This window comes from Anthonomus grandis, chromosome 1 (assembly GCF_022605725.1).
Source record: "Anthonomus grandis grandis chromosome 1, icAntGran1.3, whole genome shotgun sequence".
Lineage (NCBI taxonomy): Eukaryota > Metazoa > Arthropoda > Insecta > Coleoptera > Curculionidae > Anthonomus > Anthonomus grandis.
In genome coordinates this window covers 39,857,104-39,881,476 of record NC_065546.1, presented here as the reverse complement: position 1 = coordinate 39,881,476, position 24,373 = coordinate 39,857,104, and the positions used below count along the sequence as shown (strand labels likewise).

Below are 24,373 nucleotides of genomic sequence, written 5' to 3'. Positions count from 1 at the left end.
TATTGCTATGGTGATAAGAATTACCTTCGTTCTTGATTTTTTTAATTTTTAAGTTAAATAAAAACATTTTAAACATTAAAAATTTGTTTAATTTTTTTACAATGATATCATAAGGTGAATTAGGGTTATTTTTTACTATAACACAATAACAGTAAACTGTTAAAAAACATTTAGGTAATTTTAAAAAGTAGATTAAATGAGCAAACTTTTTAAGAGATTAGCCGGGTTGCCGTACAATTTTTCGGTCCAGTATGAGCGGTCAAATTCAAAGTTTAAAAAACAAAAATAAGTAATACTTTATTTTAGAATAGATTTCTTATTAAATTTTTTGGCCGTTTAGTTTAATGTTTGTCTTTGATCAGTAAAATGGCTATTCAGTGTTGCATAGCTAAAAAGAAATTCTAAAAAATATCTATTTTTAAGGCGTGACAATCGAAAATCTGATCCAAGAGTAGGATTTTGGTGACTTCCACTAAAGTGCCAATATCTCGAAAATCATCGATTTTTTACTAAGGTCATTTTATGTTTTTCTGGGTGCTTATGAGTTGCTCCATCAGCCCCTTTAGTATTATCGTTGACTTTTCGGACACCCTGTATAAGAAATGATCAATCTCAAATACAGAACTTTATGAAATCGATTGATTTTGAATAAATTAAAGTGACTCTATCAAGAGTTTGTAAGTCAAGTAAGTAGGTATTGTGAGTTCTTCTTAAATGCTTAAAAAGATAAAAATTCAAAGAAAAAGAGGGATCCTGAGGTTTCCTGCCAGTCAGTTTTATTCAAAGATCCAATAGAGGAATAAGATGATCTATGGTTTGAAAAAGATGATAAAAATCATGAAAGATGATGATATAATGAAAGATATAATTATATTCCCGAAATTTAAAGAGATTTTTAAAAGATCGATTGACTTTAAATGAGATCTTCAAATAAACCAAAAATATAATAAAATTCTTAAAATATGCTGAAAAAGTAAGAAATCAAAGGGTGAAAGAAGAAGATATTGAGCTATAAATTGGAAAAAAAATTATGGTAAAAAAAATATGTAAGTTAGATGAGAAGTAAGAAGCATCAAATGAATGTCAGAAGTCTGGAAATCGAATGAGTTTGAATTAGTCCAATTGATTTTATAAAGATATTGTTAGGATTCTGAGATTTTCTGAATTGCTTAGGTGAGAGAAGGGATTAGTAGACATTAGAGATAATGAGGTTTTATGCCAGTAAGTTTCAATAAAAGATCAAATAAAGGTGAAAGTATTAGGAAATAAGATGAGCTTCTTACTGAAAAAAAAGAATATGCAATACTAAACTAAAATATGAAATAATAAAAAATTATTATGAGAAATCGTGAGAGATCGATCGAATTAGATGTGTAAAGGATATGACAGTGCTATTTACATCATGCAAATTAAATTTAAATGAAATTGTATAAAAGTTAAATGAAGGAACGTAGATTTTGTGTTTCAATGAAGATGAGTTTTAATAGATTAGACAGAAGAAGATGATCATCAGCTATGAATTAATGAAGAAAATTTGGATGGATGTAAGACGTTTAGAAGACACGTCTCAGAAAAACTGTGAGGAATCGAATGATCTTAAAAGTTTGCCAGTCAAGTGAATGAGGATTCTGAGATCTTCTGAAAAGCTTAAAAGGTGAGAGATTAAAATGAACGGTTTAATCCAGCTTCTATTTTATCTTTTATTAAAGATAAAGATGACAAAGCTAATGATTGGGGATAAAGAAGAGGACTAGATGATAAATAACAATATCAAAGAATTGAAACAATTAATAAGAAGCTCATTAAGAGTTTCGTCGTTTGGATGTGTAAAGATGCGTCAGTGGTATATATATTTAATTAAAGTTAAATTTCAATAACATTAAATAAAACTTACATAAAACTGAATCAGGTCTTACCTATTTCTGGTGTGGATAATCTTTTATCATAAAAAACGTCTTTTGGTACCGGTATGGAATTGGAACGTAACGGTTGGGTTCCAGCCGTACCGATATTAACGTTGATTCTGTCCTCATGTCCGCATCCGCACTTCGCAAAGAAACTTCCGCACTGGTGCGGACTTATCCGTTTTTTCTCCGTTCTATTCAAATTGAAATCGGGCCCATTATTGTTGAGATTTTCCCTTGAACTATTTACGTTGTTCAACCTCGTGGTGTTGTTATCTTCATCGGCCCGACACTCCATTTGCGCATGGACTAGCATCGCGGAGATCTCTTTCACGGAGGCTGGATAGGTGCCGGTTTCGTTATTATTTATACTGAACTGTCTGCCTATTGCTGTCATCTTATTTATGCTGGTTAAACAGGACCTGCTTTTTTGGAGTTCCGCGGAGTTTGCCATTTGGAATATTTCGGTTGAGAACTAAAATTAGAAAATTTAGGTTTTTTTGAAAATAAGGTGAGCGAGAGCAAAATGAGGAAAATATTTTGATTTATTGGTTATTTGACAGAGGTGGACTATATAATTTTTTTTCTGGAAAAGTCTTATAATTTTAGATCGAAAAAATAATATTAAAAATCAGAAAACGTTCAAGTCAGAATAAAATTAGACAAAAAATTTAAGATTTTACTAACAAAAGCAAAAAAAAAAGATAATTTTTTTTTTCTGAATAGAAAATATTAATTTTTCTATTTAGTTTTTATAGCATTTTTTTAGATCTTTTTACATCTTACTTCGCTTTATCATAATTTTAAATTTATTTAATAATTTAGCATTAAAAGTATTTGAAACTTGACCTTTTTTTAATTTTTACCACAAAAAATAAGAAAATTTAATAATTTTCGAAGATTATAAGCACTTTAATTTCATTGGGCAAAAATATACTTAAAAATTATTAATATATGCAGCGTGTTAATGGAAAAACTGTTTAGAAGGTTATAATTTAGAAAATTAGTTTTTATGACATATTTTGCTTAAGTATAGAATTGTATAGAAAACTAGAATCTGAGAATAAGAAAATCTTAATAATTTACGAAAATGGTTAGCATTTTGATTTGTATTAACAAAAATCTAGTTAAAACTCCTTGAAATATATAGAGTGTTTAAAGAAAAGCTGCTTAGGAGGGTAGAATCACAGATAAATATACGCTACGCGAATTGTGTTCTTAGATCTGTGGTAGAATCTAACGAGTAGTGTTTATGGAATATTTTTATTAAAATCTGGATTCATTTTATGAGAATAAAATACAAAACTGGGTTTTGATGGTATTTTTTGGAAATAATTCTATAGCAAATTTGATCAAAAGAAAATATAAAAACCTAATAATTGCCGAAAGTTATAAGCATTTTAATGAATTCAAATCTGGTTTTATTTTATTTAAGAAAAAATACAAAAATAGGGTTTAATAGAGTTTTTTTAATCAAAATGTTTTTTGTAGATAGCAAATTTTAACCAAAGAAAATCTTATAATTTCCGAAAATTAGAAGCATTTTAATTTGAACTAAGAAAAATATACTTAGAAATCATTGAAATATACTGCATCTTTATGGCAAAGCTAGTTAGAAGGTTATAATCCAAAAATAGATTTTTATGGCATATTTTGGATAAAATTTAGATTCATTTTATTTACAAATGTATACAAAAATAAGTTTTAATGGTAATTTTTCGGGATAAAATTATTTTTTGGAGGTTACTTTATAGCTTATGGCTATTACCGACAACTATAAGCAACTTAATTTAAATTAACAAAAATATACTTAGAAATTATTGAAATATACAGCGTGTTTACGGAAAAGCCAATTAGGAAGTTCTTTATTTAGTTTGTTTTTATGGCATATTTTTGAGAAAATTATGCTATTAAAAAATTCACGCACAATTTACTTTATAAATTTAGATTGTTTGCAATTAAAAATATTCAGACTTTAATTTAAATTAACGCGGAGGTCACATGAACACAGGCGGTATAAAAAGTAACAACGAGACTTTCTCAAATTTATAAAGTCTTATGCTTAATGAATAAAATGAGGTTCCATCATTCAAGAATTGAATTTTTTGGATTTTTTTGCATAAAATCTAGATTTTTTAGAACATAATTGTAATTTTCGGAAAGTTAATTCTTTAAAATTTGACACCTAAAAAAATAAGAATATCTGATACTTTGCCAAGTTAATAAGTATTTGAAATTCAATAAAAAGCGATTAAAAGTGTTTAATTGTAATATACAAAGAATAATTTAAAAATTATTTATAAGAAAAATAGTCAATAGTGTATCCAAAAAATCATACAACCTTAGTACTTACGTCGTTATTTCAATAAAATATATTTTTTTAAAATTCATATTTAGAATTAACATATTTTAAAATTTAATTTGTTTGAAACTTAATCTTATATCTATTGAAGTAATTATTTTAATTAAAATGTATTAAGAGAGAACTAGATCTAAATGTTATCAAAAAAATTTATAAGGTTAATCAGGGTAAAAGAGGACAGGGGCAAATGGGGACATCGATAATAACTCCACTAACTCTGGCTTTATGTCAAATTTATCTCCGTAGTATTATTCTATGCTTTGGCGCCATCTAATAGCAGTCGATATAAACACAGGATAATTAGGTTAGGTCAACCCATTTCAACGGAAAATATAATCTATAAAATATTTTGTGTAACGGTTTAGTCTATTAAACCGGTAAGTACTAATACTTTAAAAGTACCTGATATAATTTTTTTTTACTGGCGTATCTTTATCTGCATTATATAAAACAATTTTTTGATATTTGTTTATACTGTCGACCTACTTAACATATATTTTTACGTGTCCCCAATTACCCCAAAAAATCATATACATGAGGCAAATGGGAACGTAATTTTGGGGTAAATGGGGACTTCTCTCCAATTACCCCAAAATGTAAAATTATTCCTTTTCTAAATATTTTAGGTTGAAGAAAAGAGATTCAGTATGGTTCGAAATTACGTTAAGAAGCGACCAGAAAAATCATACTCCATAGACAGTGTAAAAGCTGCCGTAAATGATGTAAAAAACCGCTGTCATACGTATCGCTCTGCTTCGAAACACTATGGCGTCCTAAGAAGCGTTATATATAACAGAATAAATGGACGAAAAACTTCGGTGGAAGTGATGGGGTCGGGTCGTAGAAATGCTTTAACAAAAGAAGTTGAAGATCAATTGGAACAATTAATTTTGGCAAGGGCTGACTTTGTTAATCCCATGGATAAAGATGAACTGTTATCGTTTATTCAAACTTTGTGTCAACATTTAAATATAACTACTCCTTTTAAAGAAAATAAACCTGGTCAAGATTGGTATAAAAATTTTTTGAAACGCCATCCTCGACTGTCTCTCAAAAAACCACAAAGTTTACAAAATAAAAGAGCGGAGGCTTCTGATCCATTTGTCATAGCTGACCATTACGAAAAATTACACAAAATTGTTAAAGATAATTTATTTGACCAATTTCCAGAGCTTTTCTTTAACTGTGACGAGTCGGGCTTTTGTACAGATCCTTCCAAAATTAAAGCGATTGGGCAAAAAAATAAGTCACTTTACCAACGAATTCGTGGCACCGGCCAGGAAAACATAACGATTAACTGCTGCGTTAGTGCCGATGGTTCTTACTTATCACCTCATATAATTTTTCAAGTACGGTATTACCAAGATGAACTGGAAATGGTTTAGATTTTCCAGGAACTACATATTCTGCAACTGCTAAGGGATATATGGAAGAGCCAGTATTTTTTCTTTGGTTTGTTGGACAATTTATTCCTCATGTGAAATTGGTCCCTCTCTAAAAGCCTTTTTAATGTTTGATGGACACAAAAGCCACATAAGCCCAAGGGTTGTACAAGCTGCCATAGAAAACCAAATAATTTTATTTCGCCTACCCAGCCACCTTACGCACAGACTTCAGCCTTTGGATTTTTCTGTTTTTGGCCCTCTTAAAACAGGATGGAACAGAATATTACTTTCTGAAATGAGGAAATGTTTGGGTCTCACTAATAAGAACAAAATGTCAGAACAAGATTTTTTCATTGCTATTAAAGATTTATGGCAAAAATATCTTACGCCAGATATTATTGTCTCAGGATTTATTGGTACTGGTTCTTTACCAGTAGATCAAACAAAATTTCCTGAAGACTATTTCGATCAAGTTGCATTAGCTAGGTACAAGGCTACAACCAAAAAGCATATAACGGCCGAGAACTCACCTTTAACAGATGCAGAAGAAATTGAAGCTGTTACTTTGCCGATACCTATCGATATTTCTGAACCCTCTCCTTTAACCAGTTCCACAAGTTTTGAAAATATAAATTTAGCGCCTTCCATTTCACATCATGTTTCTTTAAATAAGGAGGTGAAAGATGCAGCTAGAAGAAGTGTAATTGATTTTTTTGTTAGTAGTTTAAAGAGCAACGCGAAAGGTCAGTTACTCCAATACCATCAAAAGAAAGGCAAATACGCCTTAAACAGCTGCAGTATGGAGAAGTTTTAACTTCACCTCAAGTTCTAGAGCGCCTGCGTGAGGAGGAAGAGAAACGAAAAAATAAAGCTCCAAAACGAAAAATAGTCAAGGATAAAAAATCACAAAATAAAGATAAAAAGGAAAATTAGAGAAAAATATTCCAGACAGCGATTCCGAGGTAGATGAAAATTTAGAAAAAGAATTGGACGAAGATATGGGGCACAGCGATAGCGAAATTGAGAGCGAGAGCTTGAATTATAATAACGACGACGAAACGCTTGCAAGTTTCTTGGAAAAAACTCACACTGAATCTCATAATATGGGAACTAGGAAGGTAAAAACTCAGCAAAAAAAGACAGAATAATGAAAGAGAAGAGAGAAAATAACATAAAAAATAAAACAAATAATAATACAAAAGATACGACGCAAGATGAGACCCCTATAAATAACAAAAATAAAGATTTACTTAACCGATTTTTTACGATAAGTACTGTAAAAGCTTGATATGTTGGTACGGTGGTACAGATTATTTCTGATAAAGATGTCAAAATAATATTTTTAGACCGGATGGGAAGCTATTTTAGGTGGCCAAAGCGCGAAAAAATTAAAGAGGTGTCCATAGATTCTATTTTAATGGAAGTTTTTATAGAAAAGGAAAGGAACAATGTAATAATGTTCCTCTTCATCCGTCCATAAAGGAAGTTGAAAAAACATGGAGCGAGTCAAAGACTTGTACTTCCAAATAATAGCAGATTTTGCATAACTTTTTTATATTTAACTCTTAAAAAATTTAAAGTTTTACTACTTAGTAAGCATTTATTTATTACTATTTGAAACAGGGTATTAATTTTATTTGTAAATAGAGTTGATTTTTTATTTTTTTTAATAAATGACTTACTAAAATTGCATGTTATTATTATTTAAAATATTAAGTAAACGTTGGCCTTATGTTTTCTTTTACCCCTTTGATTTATTTATTAACTTATGAAGTTAAATACAAATAGACGTGCTGTCTCCATTTACCCCATCTTATGGGGTAAAGGTACACCGGACCAAATTTTTTTAAAAATATGCAGTTCGGTTGATTTAGCATAAAAATTTTAAAAGTAATAATTTTCAAAGGATAAGTTTCCAGTTAATCTAATACGAAAATATCAAATTTTATGTAAAACAATTTTTTATGTAATCGGTTGTTATAGGTCAAACTTGAAATAAGCGTCCCCCATTACCCCTATTGACCTTATAATGTCTACGATAAAATCTGGATTGTTTAATAGACATTACAAAATTTTGTTTTTTAAACTTGTTCACCAAGGAATATTCGTTAAATATTTAGTACTCAAGAAATTATTACTTATTTAACAAATATATCTGCTAATTTCCACAGTTCATCTCTGCATTCGGAAAATGTAAATAAAGAGAATTAGAATATAAAAATAAAAAAATATTTTCCAGATTTTGTTATTTCACGTGAGCCAGGTTATTTACGTGAATCCTTCGCTATAAAGTACACATGCGACATTTTTGCAAATAAGTCTACGTTTCCAGACGTTTTCCATGTAATTTATCAGAATATATTCTATTAAAATTATAAAAGAGAAACGGTTAAAACTTTGCTTAAAAAGTGCGACAAAATTTACAATAAAAACCGCACAAATATTTATTCAGATAATAATTGCTACCGAATTAGCGTTATGACAATAAACGTGAAATTTTCCATAAGAATATGGTGCCAAACAAAAGATCTGCTATAGGTTAAAGTAAATAAATGAGGGTATGAACAGACAGTTAAGTCAAATTTGTTTTTCACTAGATACACATATTTTTGCATCTCGTTATATGGTTACAAATGAAGATTGTATGATAAAAGGTTTTTGTGTGTGATTCAAATGAGGCGGTCAAAGGCTTGATGCCTTCTGTCTGAAAAAATTTATTTGGAAGCTGAAAATTGGATTAAATAACTTTTTTCTGTAAAGAGACTTCCTGTATATTACCCTTTAAAATGAAAGAAATATTTAATCCACAGTACTTGAACACAAAATAAGATTCTTCCGGATTTTTCCCTAAATATTGAAAAAAAATCAAAGAAGCCGAACGAACGAATCGTGAAAAATATTGTGGTAAATGTCCTATAAATTTTAAGTAGATAATGGAAGAAACAGTCCTAGGCATTCAAAAATATAAAAGAGACATTAAATAAATTAATTTGTAAAAAATAATACAAGAGCAACAATTTCGACAATGGTAATAATTACCAAATGTAAAAATTGTCTTCACTTTATAATACTGTTTGTTTTGAAGTCCTTAAAATAATAAAATATCAGTAGTGATTTTTAAAATTAAGGAATCCAAATTCATAAAAACTCATTTATGTAACATAGAAATTATCTATCTCATCAGTCAATTAAAAAAAATCGATCCAACAAAAGCAGTGATTTATTAGGTAAAGGCCAATCAAGTATTTACCAAACCAGTGTTGTTACACAACTGGTTTTCAATTGATCAGCTGAAGCTGTTAAAACTATTATTCTCGATGTTTCTTGAAGTTCCCTCGATGATATGAATTAAGTAAAAAATTATTTTTTCTTCGTCCGTTTAGAAATCTTAAAATATTTATCTTAGCAATGATTGAAGTAGTTTGACGCCAACATTCAAGACTGTTAAAAAAATTCTTTATTGGCTTGGAAGTAATGAAAAATTTAACACAATAATGATTTTAAAATCAGTGATTTTTTCATTATCTAGTTGCAAATTACAAAACATTTATCGCATCAGTGATTTATTGGCCAATAAAGTGTTAGCAATTTTTGGCATATCAAGATAATCTTAGGTTTTGAATTTAAAATTTTAATATGAATTGGTCTAACAGAAATTTATTAGTTTATACATAATAATCAGAATTAGTCAGGAATACTAGCTGTTTTCAGTCATTCCGACATATCACTGTCAGTTCTTTAATATCTTCAATATTATTCTGAAATTGTATTTTTCTTTTGTGGTTTATCCAATTACGTACAATGACAATCATTTTATAATAATTCTTTACTTATTTTTAAACTGTTCATGATATAGGTCTTAGGAGAACCAAAATCTCACATTTTTCGAACTTATCACTGTGTCAGTTCTTTTATCTCTGGAGAGGCATGAAAGGTTATAGACTAAGAGCTCATGACCAAAAAACCCATTGTACTTCCAACCGGTTGAAATTTTTTGTGAGATTAGTTTACTAATTTATAAATCTAAATCCGCCGGGCTGGCTGCTCAACAACGCTGGGTATTATTTTTTTTTTATTTTCTAAAGTTGTTAATAAAAGAAGACTACTCAACATACTTCCTACCAGTTGAAATTTTGATAGTATGTTATTTAGAGTATTTAGAAAATGAAATTAAAATTACCAGCCCATTTTCACGATTGTAAAGTACTGCTAGCTTATGTTGAAAGTGCGTGGATTCAAGTACAAGTCAACATACTTTTTACCGGCAGTCTTTTTTACAGGATATTGGCAATGTTAGAAATATGTTAAATATCTAGAGCCAGCCCGTTTTGACGATTGCATCATATATAAACGTCAAAAATGTCATTCCTGTAAGTGCGAGCGAGACAGACTTGCGTGGATGCGAGCGCGCGAGAGAGAGCGTATAACGTTCACATGCTGTCTCCCCGCCCATAATCTTGCTGAAATCAAAAAAATGGAATAGAATTTCTTTATGAAAAGATTGAAAGTACTGTATTTCTGTTTATTGAAAAAGCAAGATGTCAAATATATAGTTTTTACATAACCATTACATTACATACCATTTACATTACATTAACCTATCGAAATTATCAAATGCAACTCCAGTATTTAAGTTTGATACTAAAGTGATACCTTCCAGGCATTCTTGAGTTCTCCCTATCGAAGAAAATGTAGCTTTTGTTTCCAGTTTTTCGAGAACATGATAGCTGCAACAGTGACCATATTTGTTGAGAATATCAATGACTTTAGGGCTGCTGGTCAAACTTTTCATAGCCATTCCCAATGTAATATGCTTTCCAGGCTTAATATTCCCATTGGTTACAGCGTAAATTGTATCGGCCGAAATTGAATGTACTTTTCTATACAAATCTTGAGTATTTTTACGTTGATTTCGGGCACCGCTTAATAATGTGACATAAAAATTCAGCAGATCACTTTGTATCGTACATTCTCCTGTCATCAAGTCGTTCAATTTTACATTCATTGGTAAAGGCTTCTTTTCTATGTTTAAAATTTTTTTTCGTAAAATGAATGCCGCCCTTTAAAGAATTTGTTCTTCCTCTAATAACGAAAAAAGGCCATCATCTATTGTCCTGTTTTTCGGTAAAATGATATTTTTATTCCGGAAAGCTGCAACTTTCATTTCATCACCGAATTTTTCGAGCATTTTATTGAGCATGTGGTGAAGGTTGCATGAACTATCATAATTGTGGCCTTCGGCTTCAGACAATTTTTTCATAATATCATTGTAAATTTCACCCAAAAATATTAAAAAGTAACAATTGCCACGAACAATAATATTGTCTTGGACGAACTGCTCAAATTCATCATCAGCTTTTTTATGTAATTCTCGATTTATGTGGAACTTTGTTTGAGGTCGGACTACATTGGATTTTAATTTATTAAAATAGTTAACACGGCAGAGTTTATGATAGCAAAAATACGGAGGCTCCGGAGATTCGAGTGTCTTGAAAATTTCAGTTTCTTTAACAAAGTCTGAATATTCTGCTAAGGCTTCCACGAGAACTTTTTTTCCGCTTTGACAAGTGGTACCTGGCGTCCTTTGTGAGTTTTTATTTTTTTTTACAAAATATACACATATCCAGGCTTACACTTAACTCTGTCTCTGATATTTGTTCACCTGAAGAATCCAATGTATCAGATGCACATTCTTGAGGTGTTTCTTGTGTTGGTTCATCTGTGAAAATATATTTAAATACAGAAAAAAAATAAAAATCTGAAACAAACTGCTGGTCAAATGAAACGCATTTTAATTTCGCTCACCGTGTATGAAAAATAAAAAGTCAAAAATTGCCTAAAAAAATGCATTATGCGTTTCATTTGACCAGCAGTTTAGTATTATAGTCTCATTTCAATTTTGCATATTTTCATTACCTGTTTGTACTGAAACTACTTCCGATGATGTAGACGCTCTTCTTTCATAATATTTTTTCATAACCGCGGGAAAGATTTTGTGGCATTTCACATGATAGCTGCCATCACATTCTGACGCGGGTAAAGCGACGTCGTTATATTTTAAGAACTAGCGCGTGCGAGAGAGACAGCATATGAACGATTTACGATCTCGCGCGCTCGCATCCACGTAAGTCTGTCTCGCTCGCACTTACAGGAATGACATTTTTAACGTTTTTATATGATGCAATCGTCAAAACTCAAGATATTTAACATATTTACAACATTGCTAATGTTCTGTAAAAAAGACTGCCGGTAGAAAGTATGTTGACTTGTACTTGAATCCACGCACTTTCAACATAACATAAGCTGGCAGTACTTTACAATCGTGAAAATGGCCTAGAAATTTTGATTTCATTTTCTAAATACTCTAAATAACATACTATCAAAATTTCAACTGGTAGGAAGTATGTTGAGTAGTCTTCTTTTATTAACAACTTTCGAAAATAAAAAAAATTAATACCCAGCGTTGTTGAGCAGCCAGCTCGGCGGATTTTGATTTATAAATTAGTAAACTAATCTCACAAAAAATTTCAGCCGGTAGGAAGTACAATGGGTTTTTTGGTCATGAGCTCTCCGTCTATTAGCGAATCTTCCAGCTAGTGGTCTGCTAATTGGGGCCGCGTCGTCAGCATACGTTAAAATACAAATATGCCCAGCCAATCAGAGAAATTGAGAGTGGAGCAGCACTGCTGATCCTTTCGTGAAAGTTCGCACGTCAAATTTCGTTGCCGATTAGCTACGGAAATTGAAAATCAAGACATTGGTTTTGTTTAACTTAACCTATATTGCAGATTTTATTTGCTTTGTTAATTAATAATTGATTTAATTATCAACAATTATATCAACTTTGCGACTATTTGAGTGAAAATTCATAGTGTATAGTGTTAAGTGTTTACTCCATTATCTATACAATCCATATCTGTGCTGGTTTTGGGCTGAAAAACAAACAATTTAGTGTTTGAGTTTCATTACCTTTCAATAAACTTGCCAGTGTTTCTTAGTGCATAATTTCCTTCCATTTAAACCAATATTTGCACTTATCTGTTGCTGTCTGTTAGACAATTATGGCATCACTAAGGTAAGATACATATAATTTTTTTAGACCTAATTTGAATAATTATTTATTTTGCAGTCAACAAAATGCAATTAGTGAAGTTTGTGATGAGGAATTTTCTATCAGAAACAGGCATTGGAAAAGTTTCACCGTGAATTTGTTGGGAAGGAACAAATAAAACACATTATATGTCCAATGTGTACTAATGATATCCAGACATTTTCATATTTTAACTGATTAAACAAACATTTGCTTGATATTCACCATATAACTGTCAAAGAATCAATTTTAAATTTTATGAATTTTGAAGAATTCACATCTTGGAGGGCATAAGATAATAGGGAAGTAGATTATGCTTGTCAGACCCAAAACAAGTTTAAGAATGGGGAAGAACACATATTTTACAATTGCAACAGGAGTGATATCAGAGGTTGTACAAAGTCTTAGTTATCATCATCAAACATACATAAGTATGTTTTGTTGTGCTTACTTTTAGGATTTAATAGAGCATGCAAAGTGAGAAGTCTGGGGGAAGCATTCCCATTCAAGGAACATGTCAACAAGACCAAACTCAAATAGCTATCAGCATAAAATTGTAATAGAAACCCATAACAAAGCCGAAAAAATGAATGGTAAGGTAGAATTTTTAGAATTTGGAAAATTTAAAGTACAAAGTGTTTCGATAAGTGGTAAGCTCTATGTTGTGTCTTGTCATGAACTATGTGATGAGCAATGGATACTGCACTGGATACTGTAACATCTGTAAAATATGTTTTTATAAATACAGATGTGAGTGTTCAGAAAATTCTGTCTAAACAGTACTTTGTAAACATATACATGCTGTAGCCATTTTTGAGCAGATGAGCGAGTTTGTTGTAGGTTCCCCAACTGTGAGTGAAGAGGAAGAGGATAATGTTTTGTTTGTTGATCAACCCACAACTAGCCAAATCAATTATCAGGAGGATGTAAACCATTTTATTCAAGAGAGTTCAAAAATGAAAGTTAATAGTTCTGCAATGGACTTTGAAGAAAATCGAGAAGTAGTTTGAGTAAAATATAAGTTACATTTTTATTACATCTATACTTATTTACATTTATACTTATTTTAAGATTGCATTGCAAGAAATTTGTAGCTATGGTAGAAGTTTAGATAAAAATGCATTTGCCAGATTTATGGCTGTAATCAACAAATTTAAAAATAAAGAAGTGGAGGAAGAAAATTCTCAGGGCATTGAAAAGAAAAGAAAAATTGAAAAACAAATGTATTATCCAAATAAAAAATAAGCTAGATTTCTTTGTGTATTTAATGGCTAGATAATATTTGAATTGTAGCTATTTTTTTATGTTTGTATTATAGCTGTGAAGTTAACAAAAATAGGACGTGGTATTTTATATGGTATTTTGTGTTATAATCAGTATAATATAACTAAGTATATTTTTTGTAAGGTTTTGGTGCAGGTTTCAAATTGTAAATACAAATTTTATGTAAGAGGTCATATACATAACTAGGTATAGTTTTTGTAAGGCTTAATTTGGTTTAGGTTTCAAATTGTAAAAACAAATTTTAAGACAGGTATTGGTTTCTGTATAACTATTTTTATATCTTTTATTTTAAGACTAAAATCTTAGCTTATTTTGTATGTTAATATTCAACTAATCATTTTCTATTACATTTAGTTTGCTATGTTTTTAATATTTTTTAGGGTGCAGAAAAGCTAATTGGATTAACTTGAAATTGACATAAAACGAGGGGGAAGATCCTCTGTGAGTACATATTTATTAATTAAAATGTATACAGAGCACTAATTTTTTTCCATGTTACTATTGTATTTGAATGGTTTGGGCTGTATATACATGACCAGCAGAGATGACAAATAAGCTAAAGAAGTGCGAGTTTACATACTATATACCAGATTAATACATTTAGTCTCTTTGCATTTAATTTTGAGGTTAATAACAAATAAATTTATAGATTTTTTATTATTTGAAATAAACAAAGTTAAAATTCAATTTCTACGTTTTTTTTTGTTTTCTGTTCTTATACTTTGACTTTTTAGTAATATTTACCCTTTATCCAGCTCTTCCAACCATATATATACTTTATATCAACCACTAAAGTATAATGTATAGAATATGTATAGTGGTAGTACTAACTTTTTTATTTATCCACTCATCCACCTATTAACCAATTAATTTATCAGCTCTACACACCAATTCAATTTCGTATCACCCTATTTTTAATATTTAACTAACAATAATAATTAAATAATTCATACATTGCGCTTACACGTACCGCTGTACCAAATGATTAACAAATTTCGTCATTAAAAGAGATAATTTGCCTGTAAAAACCAAATTTGGCAAGTATTTATAAAATATTTTTAAAATAATAATTGATCACACGCTGTAAATATAAAAAAAAATCAATAATCCATTTATTAATAATAGCTAAAATATCTTCTTATTAAATGTTTTTAATGCATATTGCACTTTTCTTCATCTAAAATATATACGCATCATAAAAACCTAATTAAATATAAATATGAATAGAAAAACTCTACATACATTGAAAATTTCCTATTTTAAATTTGGCGGTTCGCATACCACGCCCTCGCGGATGCTGAAGCGCTCTCATTGGCTAGGCATATTTGTATTTTAACGTATGCTCGCGTCGTCGCTGATGACTGTGAGCTTGACAGTTAGAGACCCCGTAGCAGTCGAAGTTCGGTTCGGAATATTGACGCGAGATTTAAATCGGACATGAATAGTAGTAAATAAATACGGTAAAAATTAATATTTCTATAAAAAATGTAGTAGTTGTAAGTGATCGTGTTTAGTAGTGTAAGTGTGTAAAAAATGATAACCAACTAAAATAAAATAGACTAAAATGTGTGAAAATGCCAAAGCTCATAGATTTAAAAGTTGCTGAGCTAGAAAGGGAGCTGAAGCAACGATTCTGCGATACAACGGGAAATAAAGCGAATTTGCAGGAAGGCGATGACCTGGACAATTTTGTTTGTAAATCAATTGTTGCAAGGTTTAATGCAAAAAATTCTGCCAGCCTTAGACAAAACTGTGCCACACTAAGAGAGAATTATGCCAGATTGACAGAAAAGATTTTGGAGAATAATGCCAATTTAAAAAGTGAACTAAAAGAAAATTCTACCTGGTTGGAAGAAAAGAGTTTAAAAAGCAAAAGAAAAATAATGGATGAAATTATTTTATGAATGAAGTACAAGATCCAGGAAGTTCAAAACAAAGCTGCAACATTGGACGTTAACACTATCAATGTCAAACTGTGCTGTAGACTACAGAATCTGTTACGCTGATGCGCCTCAAACCACTTCACCGAAAAATCGGAATATTTGGCAGTCCAAACATTTTTGGAGGGAACCTACGATGGTCAAATGAGAGGTAGTACTTACTGACACTAACATGGTTTCTTAAATTCGAGGTTGCGAAGAAGATCGGAAGTTGGAGTAGCTAACATAAAAACACACTCTTCAATAGGAAGTACAGTTCCACTCCTACTAAAGTAAGAAAGAACGATGTGAAGAGGTGATCGTCGACGTGTCTTCAGCAAATTGTAGCAAGAGAATTCTGTCTCGAGGACTTCAATCATTGCCAGCGGGCATAGGAAAAAGATCTTAAGTTATTAAGAATCGGGTGATACTTGGCAAAATCTTATGAAATACTAAAAAGAATATCCTGGTATCCAGATATGGGTACGTAATTTTTATGTCATATTTATGTCCATACGACCATTGTTATAAAAATAATGTATTTAGTATGTACTTTTGGATACGTAGTTCATACGTATGTACATTAGTTACGTCTCGCGGACGTACGTACATGTACATATAGATACTTAGAAAATGTTTTAGCTTCTATGGATTATACAAGAATAAAAAAAAAGGTATACAATTTTGTTAATACATAAAACTATAAGCCAGGAAAGAATTTTTTTCAAATAAACGTTTTTTTAAATACTCCTAAGTTTCATTTTCAATATTTCTAAATTCAGTAGGGTAAATAGAAAAACCACCATTTGCATGCTTCTTTGCTTTGATAGAAAAAGTAAACGAATTCGGTACAAATAAGACAACTGTCGAGAACGAACGCCCTTCTTTCAGTCGGCTTGGCAATAATGGCGTCGTGCCGTGGGTTGTCCCTTTGTAATGAAAGTTTACATTCCTGTCAATTTAGGATTTATCAAAATTCGACTTATAATAACATAAGGTGCAGCATTACAAGCAGAGATTAGAAGCAGAAAGAAAATTGAAGACTGTATTTCATAATAGTTTCGAACAACAAGTAATGTTTTTTTTTTGTATTTTCTTAAACGTTTATTTTTGTTTGTTTTTTTTAGACATACATGTTTTCTTATAATCAATATATTTACAGTTTATATATATAGGTTATTTTTTCTCCCAAATACATTTGACCACACAAAAAAGGGAGTTGTGTAAACATCCTAAATACGTCATATTATGTCCAACACGGGAAGTAAAATGTCCTAAAAGTAGGTACAAATGACGTAGAATCCTGCGGAAAGTGGGCGTTCCACATACTAGTACGTCCATAGTACGTAATACGTCTTTTCGGGTTCGTACTGCGTACGTACATTATATGTCGTAGAGTATCATTAGAGCTACATTCCAACCAAGGACAAGATATTAAATTCAGCTTGTTCTAAACAATCTGTAAGACTTGGAATCAAGAAAACGAGAACTACTTCATTTCATCTGCAGTCAGATGGTATGGTGGAACGAATGAATAAACCCATTAATCGGTATTTGACCAAAGTAGTCTCTAGGCACCAACAGACAAGGATAGACTTCTTCACTTGTTCTACTGGTTAATCGATCGGTAATCCGTGAAAGCACAGGAGAGTATCCGGCTCGAATGATGGAAAGAAAACTCCGTCTCTCATGCGATCTGAAGTTTGGTTGCCCGCCACCAACTGATGTTGCCGGGGAGGACTACTACGTCAGTGAGCTGCATTGATTATATAATAGATATGATTCATAATTTTATGTACGTTTCTATTCAAGATGTCAGAATTAATTAATTAAATTTGCATGAAGCACGCATATTATATCAATTGCAAAGACCAGAGGTTCAACAGCTGTGACTGGGGTTGGCTATTTATGACCCTAGTTTGTCGCCGAACCTTCAAACATCAACATTCACGAGTTATTCACTTTAATCGACTTCCAATAAATGAAGCGATGAAGACGCTGAGGTATTAAAGCATTATTTGGAATTTCTACAAGAGGTAAACCTTCTCCCAATATTGACATTCACCATCTTTGGAATTCGTCCCGAAATGAGCTTGGGTGGGGGCAGTGTAACGATATTGGAAACTCCGACAATACCAGTTATTCTCCGATATTTTGGAATGACACATGTGGCCACACCTCACGACATCTCTGGAGACGAAGCAAATCTTCTGGATAGTGGTCTGCTGAATATATAAACAGCCGCATCGGTCTGTGAAGCCAGTTGACAGTTCAGTCGAAATTTGGTTCGGATTATTGGCGTTAGATTTAAATCGGATATAAATAGTAGTAAATAAATACGGTAAAAATATGTATTTCAAGGAGTCGGAAGTGATCGTGCTTAGTAATATAAGTGTGTAAATAAATCTGTTTTGGTTTTTAAAGTAAAAAAGTATAAAAAAAGAGTAGTGATATTTGGAAATAAATATCTTAGCAATGATTTTCAAAGTTAAGTGATCCAAGACCATAAAAGAGTACTTGCAAAGACAAAATTATTTATGTTATCATTAAAATTTCTGTATTTTCTAAAAACTAATCAAGCATTCATCATAACAGTGATTTAGAAAATTATCAAAAAAAAGGTTTAGTGGCTTGTAACTGATGAAAGATTTACCCCAACAGTGATTGTTAAAGATTTCCTAAAGCTGAATTTTGTTAATTCGTCGTTTCGTAAGTTACGCAACATAGCGGAACAGTCATTTATTAGCTGTGATCTTAGAGACATATAAGGATTATCATGAGTTTTTAGGATAACATTTTATTTTAGCTTTTAACAACGAGACTAGAAGTATGAGGACTGATTGATCTCCGAGCTTTTCAAAATTGAACGATAACTGCGTCCGCAAATTTACTGTTGTTCAGAAGTGTATCTTACTCCGATCACCTACTCTGACGTTCGAGTATTCTATCTTTGTAATTAATATTACAGATTCGCGAACAATTACACTTATCAACTGTCAGAAGGTGGGAGTGAGCTATACTTCTGACCAAAATCACGGATGTGGCTACTTTCTGAAACTAGTTATCTCCTTATTTTATCGCACGTTTAGCATATAGAGCTAAGCTTGGAATTGATGAAAGACTTACCACCTCAATGATTTTTAAAGGATTGATCAGCCCTAAGCCAATGATTCTTCACTTTGTTTACTCGCAAATTATAAACCATCATAATTCAGTGATTTAAACGACATTTAAGGATTAATTTGGCTTGTGAATTCAAAATCTTAATTTAAAGAAGCTCGTTGGCGTAATATTAATTTATTAATGTCTACGTAATAAGGCCATTCTATAGGCCCCCTTCACCCTATCCATTTATCTGGAAACTCGTCGTCTAGCCATTGCCGAACGGGAAGAACATAGTGAGGAGGAGCGCCGTCTTGCTAGAAATATATTTCAGACGACGAGTTTCCACATAAATGGATAGGGTGATGGGGACCTATAGAATGGCCTGCTAGATCTCCTGATATAACACCGTTAAACTTTTTTCTATGGGGTCATTTGAAATCTATTGTGTTTACTCCCCAACCTGAAAGTTTGGATGAACTTCGTCAACGCATCATCGACAGCTGCCATGATATCCCACAAGATGTTTTTGAAAATGTCCGTCAGGAATTTGAACATCGCCTATATCATTTATGGCCAAAAACGGGCAACATTTTGAACACTTATTGAAATAAAAACTATTATTTTCATGTTTTTGTTATCTATCTGAACAAATTAAGATAAACTAAGATTTTTCTAATTTTCTCGAAAACGAATCGACTGATTTAAAAAAATCAAACGTCAAAATAAAAGACTTCAAAAGACCTTTCAAACAAGCTATTACTCGATACCCCTTGCCATTTAAAATTTTTAAGGGGATGACCCTGGAAGGCAGATGGTGAAAGGGGGTGAAGTAATTTTAGGTTAGAAAGTTGTCCCTCTTGACAAACCTTTTGACGTATTTCGGCGTTTTTTTTTTCAGTGGTTTTCGATAAATCCGTGGTGGAAAGTTTTCAAATGAACACCCTGTATACTAGCCCTAAAATTATTATGCTAAGTGATCTATAAAGTTAAGTGATCTTAAGAATATAAAAAATCATTTTTGGAACAGACATTATTTATCTCATCAGTGATTTTTTAGTTATTCTTGGTAAAATATCGTCTTTGCTATAATTAACATAAACCAATAAAAAATGTATCACAATAGTAATTTCAAAGCCTTGATAATATAAAACCATTAGAATTTATATTTTCTTTGTCAGTTTAAAAATAATATAATTTGTATTTAAGCAATTATTTAAAACGTTTAGTAACCCAATATTATTATAAAATACTTTATTGGCTTGAAACTAATAAAATATTTATCGTAAGCGTGATTTTAAAAACATATAGGTACTATATTAGCTTTTGGATATAAAAGCTTAACTTAAACTAGCATATTGATTTAGCAGAAATTTATTAACTTAAATATACAAGCAAGAAAACCATTTAATTATTTTTTTATAAATCAGATAATGTTTTTATATATTAGTATATTTTTTTGATCTACTCAGGAAAATCTTATTGGAACTTATACATATACAATAAAAACCCTATACAAAATTAATAATTATATAATAAAATATATCTTTTAAACTGATTTCATATATTTTTTGAATAAGATACTTACTATGAAATAAAATTTTATTTCATTTTTCTGACAAAAGCACAACTTTGCACTTTATCCTAACGGGAATTCACTAATTAATGTAGTTGGTTTTGGTAGTTTTTAACACGTGTTTTCATTACACAAATTTGCTGGTTATTGACGCATTTTAAGTTAGTCACAATACACTTTAAACAATAACAAAATATTACGTCTTTATTACACATTCAAACTAAATCATAAAATTGAACGTTGGTAAGCATTACACGTTTTGCGCCCAAGTAGTAGTATTAATTTTATTTAATTTCTTTTTTAGAAATTTCCATTTTTTTTATAGTTACATCCTTATTGGGTTGTTACGTAAATAAATATATTAAGAAGTGGTTTAATTTATTTATACTGCTTACATTAAAAATATTTTGAATATTAATTTAAACCTGCGTGTTTTATTACTAGTCTCTGATTATTGAAAAAAAATTTTTTTTTTCAAATATATTCAAGGTTTTTTACACACGCGCGATATATTCTTGTTTTACATTTAAAATAAATAGCATGTACAAAAGATTAGCAAATCCCAGTTGAGAAATGCTTTTGCAAATATTGTTTACCCCAAGTTGTTTATTAATATTCATGAAATTAAAAAAATATGTTAAGGTTTAAGTATTTTAAATGAAAGAAATAAAGAAATCCTTGAAAAATCAACTGAAAATTAATTAACCAGAGGTATAATATGTTAATAACAATACTAAAAGCTATATTAGAATTTGAGGTAAAACTCACCCTTACCAACGAATAAGTAAGTCATGTTTTAATTATGAACTCGAATGGGCATTTATATACTTGCAATATTTTTTGCAGTGTTTTTTTGCCCATTAGCTTAATAAATGATGAAATATTTATCACAGTTGTGATTTTAAATAGTTAATCAGCAATAAAGAACAAGAAATGTGATATTTCCTGGTAAGCGTTATTTTAAATCTTTGTACGAACCTTAGTTCTGGCAAAGATATTTTAGATTGAAATTTTAATTGGATTTTTTAATTTATTTTTGAAAGGTTTTTTTATCAATTAAAAACTGATATTTTTTTAAGGCAGTGCTTTATTAAAAAATATATTGTCACTTATATTATAAGTAATAAAATATAATTTATTTTTCATCTTATTGCCTTAGACATATTAAATAATATTTAATAATAAATATTCATCATAGCAGTGATTTTATCGCTAACCTGAATCCAGATTTCTTTCTTCAGTATCCTACTTGTTAAGCTTCTTTAAGCCAAAATTCGGAAAGAACGTTCGCTTATTAGCTTAAATCTTATATTTTTTTCTATATTGAATAACACAAAATATGTGTAAAGAAAATTTCTTTATCGGCTTGGAACTAATTAATTATTCATCTCAGTAGTGATTTTTAGTATTCCAGTAAGGCCGCAAAAAATATGTGCTTATAAATAGGAAGTTTCTCCTTGGCACAGAAATTATTTATTTTAGCAGTGATTTTCAACTAAAAAATCCTTTAAAAACAGTTTAAAACCAATAAAAAATATATGCCAAAGTACATCACTGTCTGGAATTTATAAAATATTTATCTTAGTAGTGAATTAAGAGGTTGTTATTGACCAAAAACCATTAAAAATTGTGTCTGATTGGAATTAATGGAATGCTTTTTACAACCGTGATTTTTGTCAGTTTGAAACCATTCAAAAAAATATTAAAAGTTTAAAAATTAGTATTTTTTTTATATCCACAGTGACTTTAGAGGTATATCGGTAAATAAAAAGTTCCTGCCACTTTATAAATTATAAAACCGTTTTACAGCAGTAATATAAAATTAGTTAAAGAAGACGTTACCCTAATAAACCATTTATCAAATTAATGATTTAAAATGTCTTTAATATGTCATGTTAATATTTTGTCCCTTAAACAGCTTAAATCTACAACACAGTAAGAAATTATTATTGCCTGGTCACTTAACCCTAGAACTGCACAGTGGAGTCTAAAAGAGTCAATGTAACTCGCGCAGGCGTGCGTTTTTTGACCAACCGTTTCACGTAAATTTAGTAGAGAGCCGACCGCGTTAAGAGCCAGTCGTTACGCCGAATACGTTAATCCATTACTTTGCAATTACGATATTAGTGGATCTGTGGGTACGTCAGACCCCAGTGTGCAGTTAATATGGATAGTTCTAAGAGAGAAAATCATGGTAAGTTAACGGAAAAAGAGTTTGAAGCTGAAAATCTGTGGACAAATGATGAACAACCCGAGATCATTGAAGATATTTTTGGAGACTTATCAGATGAAGAAGAAAACGATGTTCTTGAACAACAGTCTGACACCGATAATGAACAAAGTGAAGATGAAGAGAAAGAACAAGGAGGCCCTAGTACGTCACAAAGAATTGTCACCAGTATATTTGGAAAAAATGAGCATTGTTGGACCACACAAGCGCCAGCACGCCAAGGACGTCCAAGACGAGACAATATTGTTTTACATTTGCCCGGCCCAAAGAAAGAGGCAAGAAATTATCACATTCAGAATTTACTATTCACCGAGGAGATTTTGGACATAATTGTACTGCATACCAATCAGGAAATTCGTAGGAAATGTCAGAGCGGCTTGCCTCAGAGTTACAAAAAAATAACTAATACGACAGAATTGAAGGCATTCTTTGGTCTACTGTATCTTGCTGGTGCGTTACGTGTCTCAAATTGTAATTTAGATGAACTTTGGTCAATAAAGTACGGCAATGGACTATTTCGGGCAACCATGCCCCAGCAAAGATTTCAGTTTATAGCTCTTTGTCTAAGATTTGGCGATAAAATGGACAGAAATGCTAGAAAACTGGTAGACAAGTTCACTCATATTCGACAAATATGGGATATTTTTATAAGTAACTGCAAATCATACTATACGCCCTATGAGAATTGCACCATTGATGAACAGCTTGTGAGTTTTCGAGGAAAATGTCCATTCCGCATATACATGGCAAGCAAGCCAGATAAATACGGAATGAAAGTGATGAAGAGATATACCTTTGAAGTTTATACAGAAAAAAGATGTAGGCACATCCTTATTTGCTTTTGACAGAAACAAAACCTTAGTTTCATACACACCGAAGGAAAATAAAACGGTACTGCTTTTATCAACTTTGCATCCTGATTCGTCACTTAGTACTGTAACTGGAAAACCAAACCTTATACATTCCTATAATGAAACCAAAGGTGGTACAGACACCTTTGATCAGATGTGTCACTCTTACACCACTTCTCGGAAAACCAGACGCTGGCCTCTTAGAATGTTTTTTAATATATTCGATGCTAGCGGAATAAATGCTATGGTACTATTTTCACTTGCAAATCCTCAATCGAAAGAACAAAGAAAAAACAATAGAAAAACATTTCTAAAAGAACTTTCAATGGCACTAATCGAACCGCACCTAAAGGAACGCTTACAAGTTACCAATTTGCAAACCTCGTTACGTCTAAAAATAAGCGAAATATTAGGAGTAGATGAACCTCAAAGGGAACGTTTCGATGTTAATTTGCCTAAAAAGGTCAGATGCTGCTTTTGCCCACGTGTTAAAGATCGAAAAACAAACTTTGCCTATGCAATGTGCCACAAACCATACTGTTTGGAGCATAGGGCTGAACTATGTTGTGAGTGTCAGAACAAAAATTGAAGTGCCTGGCTAAGAAAACAAAATACTTTTCTCGTTCCAAATTTAGGTTTTTCTTTAGTTTTAAGGTTTTTTGAGAGACTA

The 24,373-nt window shown here is 31.0% G+C and overlaps 1 protein-coding gene across 1 annotated transcript in view; it reads right to left on the bottom strand.

Annotated features, from left to right (window-relative positions):
- The window catches only part of LOC126750239 (cGMP-dependent protein kinase, isozyme 1-like), an 88,596-nt gene that overhangs the window by 35,457 nt on the left and 28,766 nt on the right, over nt 1-24,373 (bottom strand). The window contains exon 2 of the mRNA XM_050459789.1: nt 1,917-2,379. Coding sequence (XP_050315746.1) covers nt 1,917-2,379 — 463 coding nt within the window. The remainder of the gene's footprint in view (nt 1-1,916; nt 2,380-24,373) is intronic.